Source organism: Brienomyrus brachyistius, chromosome 4 (genome assembly GCF_023856365.1).
Source record: "Brienomyrus brachyistius isolate T26 chromosome 4, BBRACH_0.4, whole genome shotgun sequence".
NCBI lineage: Eukaryota > Metazoa > Chordata > Actinopteri > Osteoglossiformes > Mormyridae > Brienomyrus > Brienomyrus brachyistius.
In genome coordinates, this window is record NC_064536.1 from 16,950,328 (window position 1) to 16,960,925 (window position 10,598).

Here is a 10,598-nt window from a genome sequence, read left to right on the forward strand (position 1 = left end):
TGCAGATGTTTACCTCCTGACTTGGGTCTTTTTTTAATCGTTCTGCGTGTAACAACTTTAAGGTTCTGTTGATGCTCCTTATCAGAGTTTTGTCTGCTGACGAATGTAATAACTGATCCTGATCTTTCGTCTTTCATCAGATGAACTTCTTTCTGTTCATCTGCATCATCCGCATCCTTCGGCAGAAGATCAACTGTCCAGATATAGGGCGAAATGAATCCAACCAGTATTCGTAAGTCTGTCATTCTATATCATGACTGAAACCCTCTGCAGAGTGATCGTTTATCAGTTATGTCATTGTTAAATTTCTGGAGTTGTTCCTGTAAATAGAGTTCCCTGTTGACATTTTTTTAAACAAATAATTGAAATTACATATTATCACAATTAAAAATACATATCTGTTATAGCAGTCAGCCCTAATTACCCCTTTCATAGCTTAGTTGTAGAGTGTAGGACTAGCTGACAGGCAGGGGCGTAGTTAGAGTTGAATGGATCCCGGGGCTGAATCATTATTGGGGGGGCTGACAGCAAACTTATATATAACATGTAAAGCTACTCATGACTTAAGGCAATAAATACACTGCATGTCCCCACGTTTATCTGCGAGCTAAAAACATTTAAGTCCTAAAAACATTTAATAGGCCTACCGACGCCCCCCGCTGACAGTATTATGACTCTTTTGTAGATGCTATTCGCTTGCCTTGCACATCACTTTGGACAAAATTATCTGCTAAATAAAAATAAATGTGAAACATTAACTGTTCATATTATTTTATTTTGTGTTTACGTGCAGGAGGTTAGCAAAATCAACGCTGCTGCTGATACCTCTGTTCGGAATTAACTACATAGTCTTTGCCTTCATCCCTGAGGACTTGAATACGGACATAAGGATGGTGTTTGATCTGATTCTCGGATCATTTCAGGTATGTGGCCGCAAAACGTGAACTAAGTCCCCTGGAGAAAAGCACTTGTGGAATTAATTTTACAGGCAGCGAACTTCGGTTGAATGTGAAGCTGTCTGGTCCATATTCTCCAAGCAGCTTATTAGTGTGACTGCTGATATTTGTTCTGGGAACTTTCCAGAAGCGGGGGGCTCATTCTTTTGTCACCATATCAGGAGGAAAAGCAGGTTCTGGAAAAATGGGGGCGAAAGGTGTCAGGGCGTCATAAAGATTGAGCTTTTCATAAGCAGCACAAGTCTGATTTGATTATTTGATTGTCTTATGGAGATAATTACTAGCGCATTGAGAGAGAGCGGAGGGAGATTTTTCCTTTTAGTAAGTTTGTTTTGGGGTGGCACAGTTTATTGTATTGCTGTCTCACACTGACTGGGTTGTGGGTTTAAATCCTGCCTCCTCTGTCAAGTCATGCAGGTTAATTGTCTCTAAATTTCCTGTAGTGTGTGTGAACTCTGCTCAGGGTGTGCCATTAGGAGCCAGGGATATGCTTCATGCCTCCCACTCCAGCACATGTGGTTGGATGATGGATGACTTAGTTATTGCTGTTCAGCATCCAATCAGATAGTTACGTTGTATCGAGTTTCAGGTCTATCAAAGTATTAAGGAGCTTCCAAACGCAGACTCACCTCCACCACCATTCTTCAGATTTCTGGCTCCCTCCTCCGTTCTCCAGGTGACATTGGACTTTTCGGTAATTCCATTATGCTGGCAGAAATCCAAACTGAGATGCACTTTTTCTTAAGCACGTAAAGGCAAGGATCCACTCAGTTATTCAAAGTAATTTAATATCCCTGAAACTGATTTGAGTCTGTGAAGTTTGAATTAAATTAGCATTCTCCCTAAATACACATGAACAACTGAAAAACTGGGCAACTTACAAGTGAAAAATATTTATTTTCTTCACTGTAACAGAACAGACATACAAATATTATTCAAAAGAATTCAGAATACACAAGTATTCATCCAACTTCCAAGTGTTTATCCAGTACATGGGTCTATAGAGAAAGCTTTAAATTTCACCTAATAACTTTTTCTTTTTAAATGTTGTGTTTTTGCACTCTGCACCGTTTGGCTCTGAATCCATATTTCTGTGGAGAATGAAATCCGGTATTAATGATTTACTGAATTTAGGTTTTGAATCTTTTTGATAAGTTTGGTCTTGGTTGAGGGTTGCTGTATTATGGGAAAATGAGCAGTGCTTTCAGAATTTTAAGTATTCAGACATATAAATCTGTCCGATCACAGTCCGGTAATTTATTATTAAGAGGTTACGGGGAGGTCCGTCATTCCGGGACCGCACTTAAAACCTCACAAATCTAAATTAAAAAAATAAGAATTCCAGAGACATTGCCATTATAATGTTTTCCCAGAAAACCACATGAGCGTTTCAGCTAAACAGCAGCTTCTTCAAGTACCTTAGCAGACACCTCCTGTAACAGTGATCCACATAATCTTCTGTTCTTACGCTGTTTCACTGCACCATGAATTGTGGGACAGCCCTTCATGGTGAGATCAGTCCTGATGTATTCACATTTAAGCTTCCCTTGGGAAATTCTTTTCTTCATCTCAGTGGATTGGCGGAAAAATCAGCCGTATTAGCAGGCAGAGTGAATTGTCGCGAGTCATTTTTTCCATGTGCTGTCCATAAATCCCAGAATTCCCAGATGTTTGTCACAGATATATATATATATATATATATATGTTTTCTCATGAAACTATATATGTGCCCCAACTACGTTTTGCAGTGTCGAATTTGTACATCTGTTTTTTCTACTGCATATTGCTCTTCCTATCAAAAAGGTAAACAATCGCTAATCCTGTATTGGTTGAGCAGCTGGCAAACAGGAGCACTGCAGTCAATAGTGCCAATACTCAGTCAATTTAAATAATTTCCTTATTCAAAATGGGAAAACACGTGAAATCAGTTACATGGAGATGAATACAGATCTTCGCTTTTTACTTTACACTTGGCATGCACTGAAGTCTAATAACTACTTTATCTTTTTTCAGGGGTTTGGAGTTGCTGTCCTTTATTGTTTCCTAAATGGAGAGGTAAGAAATGTATACATTCCATAAATGGTTTTATTATACAGACACTCCCTGGGTTACGATGGTCCATGTTACGATATTTGGACTTTACGATGCGTGGATGTTTTTCACTTTCAGTATATTATTCAAAAAAGGCAGTCACACTTCTTCTTAATATAAATTAGGCTTTGTGTTAATGATTTTGCCCAGTTGTAGGATAAATGAAGCGTTCTAAGTATGTTTATGGCAGGCTGTAGGGTAGGCTACGATGTTTCTTAGGTTAGGTATGCTGCATTTCCACATTTTCACCTTACGATATTTTTGCCTTAAAATAGGTTTGTCAGAACGTAACTCTGTCGTAACCTGGGGAGAGACTGTACATATATCAGAAGTTAAAGAATTTATTGTTTCCTTGACTCTTTAACATCTTTAATCAGCAGGGATAACTACTGTTGTGTGAGATGGTCTGCATCTCTTATCCTTATTTTAAATTTTTTTTTAATTTATTTTAAATTACTCAACTTATCCTAGTTAGCTTTCGGCTAACTTAACCAGACAGAGGCTTCCATGTCATTACATAAGCCAGGTCAGTTACACCAAACGTTAGACTTGAGAAAATGTTGTGCATTAAAATAAAAGTCCAGAATGACAGCTAAGCAAGCTGAGATCATTGCTAATCCAATGTGCATAACTTGGTAATATAGGTAAACGTAAAGTAAATCCGTTTTATATCGCTTCTAAGGTATAACAAACAATTCCTTTACTTTAATGCTAGGCCTTTGCTTACCTCTTCAATACAGAACCATACAATGTTTAGGTTTTATGATCTATTTTCTCTCCCAGAGATGTGTTAAGTCCTTACAGTAGGACCTGAACAAGTGACAGAGCTACCGAGCTACAAAGGCAAAATACAGAGGGACAGAGGTGGGTAATTCAGGTCCAGAGAGTAAAAGTCCAGACCAAGATTTTGTTTCTCTGGACCTGAACTACCCACCTCTGCAGAGGGATCATATTCAGTTTCAGCTGAGGGACTGAAGGCTACAAGAAGGTATTCTGAGGTCTGACCTTGAACAGCTTGGTGATCATTTGAAGTCCACCTACTCAGCTTTGCTGTGTTTTTATTGTCATTTATTTACTCAGTAGACTTTATTCCAACAAAGCTTTTCATGCGCTGTACCATTTACAATGTAATGAATGTCTCTGGACAGACCATAAACCAAAGCAGCTTTTCAAAGCTAAGATCTAAGGGTGTCTGGTACTTTGCGCTCTGTACGTGATCCACTGCACCTTGCTGATCCATTTGGTAACTAGCACTCATCTTGCCTGTCTCCATTCTCCGGCCACTCAGGTGCAGGCGGAGATCAAGCGAAAGTGGAGAAGATGGCATCTGGAACGGTTCCTAGACTCCGACATGAAATACCAGCAGCCGTCAATGGGCAGCAACGGCAACAACTTCAGCACACAGATCACCATCTTCACCAAGTGCAGCCCCACCACACGACGGGCATCCGCGTACCGCGATGAATCTTCCACTATCTAATCCTGAAGTCCCCCCTCTCAGCCTGGCCCCGTAAACATCTCCCTATGGGTCATGACCACCCTAGCTTGGATAATTCATGCTTTGTTCAGGAAAGCCAATGGGTAAGGAGTGTGACCTTCTGGGAGATCGTTTGTTATTGGTCACAAGAAACGGTGCTTCGTGGTTGATGACAGAGGTCAGAGGTCGAAGGTCAGTGTTGATCACGGTTGTCACAAGTTTGGTAGGTGTACAGTACACATAGGCTGTTCCAGTCACAGTAATTTTGCACCATGTGGACTTTTGTTACAAATATGCATCCATACATCCATCCATCCATCTTCAGACCATTTCACCTGGTGAGGGTCATGATAGTTTTGATGGTGTTCATTTAAAAAAGAGGAAACCCAAACAAAAATAGGGGTCAACACTTTTTTAGCACGACAAGCTTCTTCCTAAGGAAAATTAGGTAGGTAAAAGCAACAAGTTGGTCACTAGGAATTTTGGTCTTTGTGTGTTTGATGGAAATCCTACCTTTCGTAATATTCTTTTATAAGGAAAATAAATATCTCGTTATAAATGGTGGACCAGTCATTTCAAAAAGATATCTATATTTTTCCAAAACAAACATTTCACTGAAATTTTTTTGTACGCTCACTTGGTAGCTTTGAATGTTATATTCAGAGGTGTGTGAACTTTGAAAGGTTCCAGCTTTCTAGTGTACAGTACAGACTGACAGTGGTTCCAGTGAAGAAGTGCATCATTTGGCTGTCAACTTTCGTCGTGAGTCATAGTATCCGTGGTGCGCCATGCGTTTGTCATCTCTGTTGTTCCCCTTCTGTCCATTATTCACTCTGCTGCAGCCAAAAATATTTCATCGATATTCTCATGCTAAAAAAAAAAAAAACAAATCTTAGGGCTCCTCCCAACTTCTCTTCACAGTGTAATAAGCATGAAATTCTAAGGGCAAATTTTGTCAGTTTTATCACAAGGCGTTTAAGACAGAATTCAAGTGCGTTATCATGCCTTATCAACATATGGAGCAATATAGACGATAAATCATACAGAAGGAAAACCTCTCATGTGTTGATGCCAAAGAATTAAAGGGAGGGCCACAGTAGGGGGGTAATGTTGTGGTAATGTTATGGACCAGTTCAGACTTTACCCATTCCATAAATAATGCATTTGCACTGAAATACGATAAAATGCAACATCAAGAAAAAATATCAAATTAGCATCTGCAGAACAACTGGTCAATGCATCCATTACTGCTAGTTGCTTATATTGATGTCTCTCCCTCCTGATACTTTGTAATATAGCTTAGTAAACGCGGAATCTACACAATATAATGTATGTGTTTTCATAATGTGTTGAATGTATGGAATTGCAGCTCAGAATGAAATACCCAAGACAAAGTGATGACTAAAGACAGTTTTCAGTTTCTTTGGCTGAATGGAAAGGTGACGTATGGACTCAGTAGTCATTCAATGAGTCATTTCGCAGTAACTCAATATTGGTTGTCCTGTGCCTTGATTATTGGCCAGGATATTTCATCATCTGACCTTGTGTGATGTATAGTACACATTATATTTGTATCTTGTGCATGATGTCAACCAAGTTGTGTTTTTGGTGAACTTCAGTGTCGTTGTTGAGTAATCGATGTATATGTTTAACTTGAATGCAACACTAGGTAAAGCTTTGACAAACCATTCGAGTCCAGCATCTTGTACAGATGAAACAGTCATTATGTACGCATCACTTGTCGCGTATTTTGAATACAGCAATATTGTGTTGACGTGTCATTGAACCATAGCAGTAGCAATGCAATTATACAGCATGCTTAAAACGCAATGCCCTTTGCTGCACTATACGCTCAGAGACAAAGTTGGACACTTCCTCTAGTTTTCCAGGTGTCACACCTTAGACAGTCAAGGCGCCACTGAGGATGGATTCCTTAAGAGAAAGGCTTTTGCGGGCAGGTACAGTACCCATCTGTGTTGAACAGTAATGTGTAGCAATAACATACAGTGTTTACACAGAGGTGAGGTGGAAGATCTCTGTTCAGACGGATCAAAGGGGTCACCCCAGGTTCATTACTGTCTACCATCGTACCTGCCCTAACGTGGCTGTTTCCCAGCTTTCTTGCTGATTGCAATCAAACATTATAGATAAAATAGAAATAACTACTTCAGATTAAACTTACGTGCTTTTGTAACCTATTAATTTCATTCCACAGGTACTACAGTAGACCTACAGTATCACTGTTACCGATTTTATCAAAAACGTATTTACTATGAAACAAATGCCCCAAAACACGTTTCAATATTGCTGATGAAATTTTACACTTGTGTGTAATTCCTATTGAAGCCTCTGCCTTTTCTAATTTTATATTTTAATGTTAATGGAAATACCCTTTCATGACCTTATTACTGTAAATACAGTTGAAATTTGTCATAAAGAATGTTTGCTTTACATGCTCAGATATTATATTAGGCTGTAGAATTTCACATTGTTTTCCATAAATATATTTTTGTTTCTTTTGTATTATATGTTAATAATGTATAGTATGATGCTGTGTAGGATACATATGTATGATAACTATTCTTTCTGACGTTCTTGCATGGTGTATTTTGTTTAGTATCACTTGTTAGGTCCTTTTTTGAAGGTTTAACAGGAATTGATACAGAACTGGATGCTTTATTTCAATTCATCACGTTGAAATGGTAATTTCATTACCATGTCATTCTGTACAGCTTTCTAGATAAATTATTCACCACTGATTTCCAGTCTATTACCTCCCTCCCCCTTTTGTAAATATGTTTTGTAAATATTTTGAAATCTCTGAATGCGATGTGCATTTCCCATTCCTGTAAATACCCGCAGTGTTTACCACTGGATCTGGTGCAGTCGAAACATTTGTACAGTCAAATTTACGGTGGGCTGTCCGATCCTATACTAATCAACTGAAATAAATGTTCTCAATATGTAGACGTTCTTGTGAGTCATTCGTCAATGAGATGCCTCACTGGAAACATGCTTTTATTACGAATGTGCAAATGGGATTCTCTTTGGAAGGTTTATCACAGCAGGGATGTTATGATTACTAATGTCTGTGATTACTAATGTCTGTGATTACTAATGTCTGTGATTTCTAATGTCTGCTCATTTATCCACTTTATTTTCTTGTAACTACAGAAATTTCTTCTTCCCACCGTGACAGCGTGTATAATAAACCGACAGGGGTTCTTTTGCTGGGGGCGGCATGGTGGTGCAGTGGTTAGCACTGTTGCCTCACACCTCTGGGACCCGGGTTCGAGTCTCCGCCTGGGTCACATGTGTGTGGAGTTTGCATGTTCTCTCCATGTTGTCGTGGGGTTTCCTCCGGGTACTCCGGTTTCCCCCCACAGTCCAAAAACATGCTGAGGCTAATTGGAGTCGCTAAATTGCCCATAGGTGTGCATGTGTGAGTGAATGGTGTGTTAGTGTGCCCTGCAATGGGCTGGCCCCCCATCCTGGGTTGTTCTCTGCCTCGTGCCCATTGCTTCCGGGATAGGCTCTGGACCCCTCACGACCCAATAGGATAAGCGGTTTGGAAAATGGATGGATGGATGGATGGATGGATGGATGGATGGATGGATGGATGGGTTCTTTTGCTGTTCTTTTTATAATTTCATTTCAGTGGATTATGGAACTAAAACTGCTGGAATACAAATGTAATTCTGATGTTAATCCCCCGTACACTGAGACAAACGGTTTCATTCTTGATCTATTTAGCTCTTGTACTGCGGAATACGTGAGGCAATTTTCTGTTTTCAGTCGGCTTTTATGTTTATATAATGTGTTCCTTCTTTTTTTCTAGAAAAATATAAAAAAATATTGCAATATCTTCCAAAGTGGTTTGAGTAATTATACGGTAATGAATTTGTTTTCTTATAAAAAAAAAAAAACAGAAAATCAGACGATGCAGGAGTTGTCACCCACCAGAGAGAACACAGGATGTTGCTTGCTTATATTTCAGAAGATGCTGTAATCCTACCAACTTTATCTGCAAAATGAATCATTTTACTCTCTTGATTAATCGCTTCTTGGGATGAATGATGGCGCATCTACTGACTGTTCTGCATTCAGCATTAGCTAGTACCACCACCTCGTTACCTTCTAGTTTATCATCTGGGGGAAAAAAAAGAAATTTCTTTTTAATTATTTAACTTATAGATAGATATTTTGCAATAAAATCCTGTTGTGCATGTGAAGCGTCCATATTTTGTCATATGTTAGCTACATGCTTCCGGCCTCCACACCCAGGGCATTAGGAAATGAGAGGACAAGGGTACCCCGAGTACCTGGCCAATGTTTAGTTTGGCCTTATTTAACCCCCCCGCCCCCCAAAAAAAATGGACCTTTACATTTAAATTGTTCAATTGTGTCCCTCCAATATCAAAATCTCCTACGCCGTTGATCACACATAACAAAAAAAGCTCTGAAGTGATCTTTCCTTTCTAGTTTCCTTCAAACCAAATATTTGTCTTCAGTCGTGTTTCCCTGTTTCATCGACGGTCCATTTGCAGGGATCACAGGCACTTTGTCCACGACAAAGACGGTACCATCCTGCATAGGTGCTATTAGGGCCCGACGGGGAGCTTTCTGGAGCCCCTCCTGATTTCACGCCTGCCGTTCCGTTTCTGAGTGCTGTGTGCAAACTCAGCTGGTCTTTCTCTACGGGCTTTAACCGACCAGCGGAGAGGCATTACTGCAAAACCAGGTGATTGTTTCTTCCAGGAAGAATAAGCCCTGAACCTTGAAGAGCGGAACCTTCCGGACACGCAGAGACACTTATCAACAGATGGCATCCAGAATGACCAGTGGAGAGCAGGGAGCCATTGCTACACTATATTTAAAATTTACATTTAAATTATATGTGGGGAGAAAATTACAGCATTAACAAAATTGTGAGTTAGTGAATTAAGTATTGGTTGCTTGCAGAAATTTTTATATAATGTACTGCAGAAATTAATGTCCTGATTTTTTGGGGAGAGTGTTAGTTTTCAGGTATATTATTTTTTATCATTTTACTGTCATTAGCAAAATATTGAAAACTGAAGCTAAACCATTATTCTAAAATGTTATGCCAATATATCCATGCTGATTTTGCTAAGAAATACATATATATGTAATGCATGGGCGTCGCCACCATTAAATCTGAGGGGGACGTGTCCCCCTCACATTTCATAATTATTTGTTTGGACCCCCCCACATTTAACATAAAATATTACTTTTATGCCAGTGTGTCCCCTCCACATTCAAAATGCTTCTAACGCCCCTGATGTACTGAATATGGAGATCAGTTAGGTACCTGCTTAATTTGCTTCTCTTGTGTTGTTATCACATTATGCTTACAGAAATACACAATGTGTGACAGGATGTGTAAAAACTGTAGATTTTTCACAGTAAATTAACAACAAAACTATTCACTTTTTCATAATATTTAATCCTGTTGTGAATGGGAAAAAACGGACTCGATGGCCGACGTAAGGAGAACGAAAAGGGCATTATAAAATAAAAACTTAACAGGTACTAAAAAACAAACAGGACCATACGGGAACAAAATTGGAGGACCGGTACTGGTAAGGGCACAGCCAACAGGAAGGTAGACAGTAATTACCAGACTGGGGCTGATGACACAAACAAGTATTTAAATACAAAGACTAATGAGAGACAACAAGCAACAGGTGTGGCTCATCCGGGCCACATCAGGGAGGAGACAGGAGGGTCAGGTGGACATGACGGGCAGGACGTTACAAGGCCAACCAAAGCACCTACTGTATGTCTAAGTTACAACAGACCATACTAGAACTTGCTTGGATCATTAGTTTGGAACGTTCTTATAAGTAAGAAGTTAAGTTCCCTCAGATCCTAGTTTAACTGGACACTCCAACAAAGGAATCACACCTGATTGAGATTCAGGTAATGAGATTGTGTGCTGCCTGTCACCTGTAGAAAGGTCATGTCCTGTGGCTGCAGGGTTAAAGGAGACGATCAGGACTGGCAGAGGTGAGATCTTAATGCTAGTTTGAAAGTTAAGACAGTAGAACCTT

At 39.5% G+C, this 10,598-nt stretch overlaps 1 protein-coding gene across 2 annotated transcripts in view; it reads left to right on the forward strand.

Moving 5' to 3' along the window:
- The window catches only part of LOC125739822 (vasoactive intestinal polypeptide receptor-like), a 54,874-nt gene extending 47,383 nt beyond the window's left edge, over window positions 1–7,491 (forward strand). For both annotated transcript variants that reach the window (XM_049010285.1, XM_049010283.1), the window contains exons 10-13: window positions 141–232; window positions 794–923; window positions 2,970–3,011; window positions 4,336–7,491. In XM_049010285.1, coding sequence (XP_048866242.1) covers window positions 141–232; window positions 794–923; window positions 2,970–3,011; window positions 4,336–4,527 — 456 coding nt within the window. In that variant the 3' untranslated portion in view covers window positions 4,528–7,491. The remainder of the gene's footprint in view (window positions 1–140; window positions 233–793; window positions 924–2,969; window positions 3,012–4,335) is intronic.
- The last annotated feature ends 3,107 nt before the right edge of the window (window positions 7,492–10,598 follow it).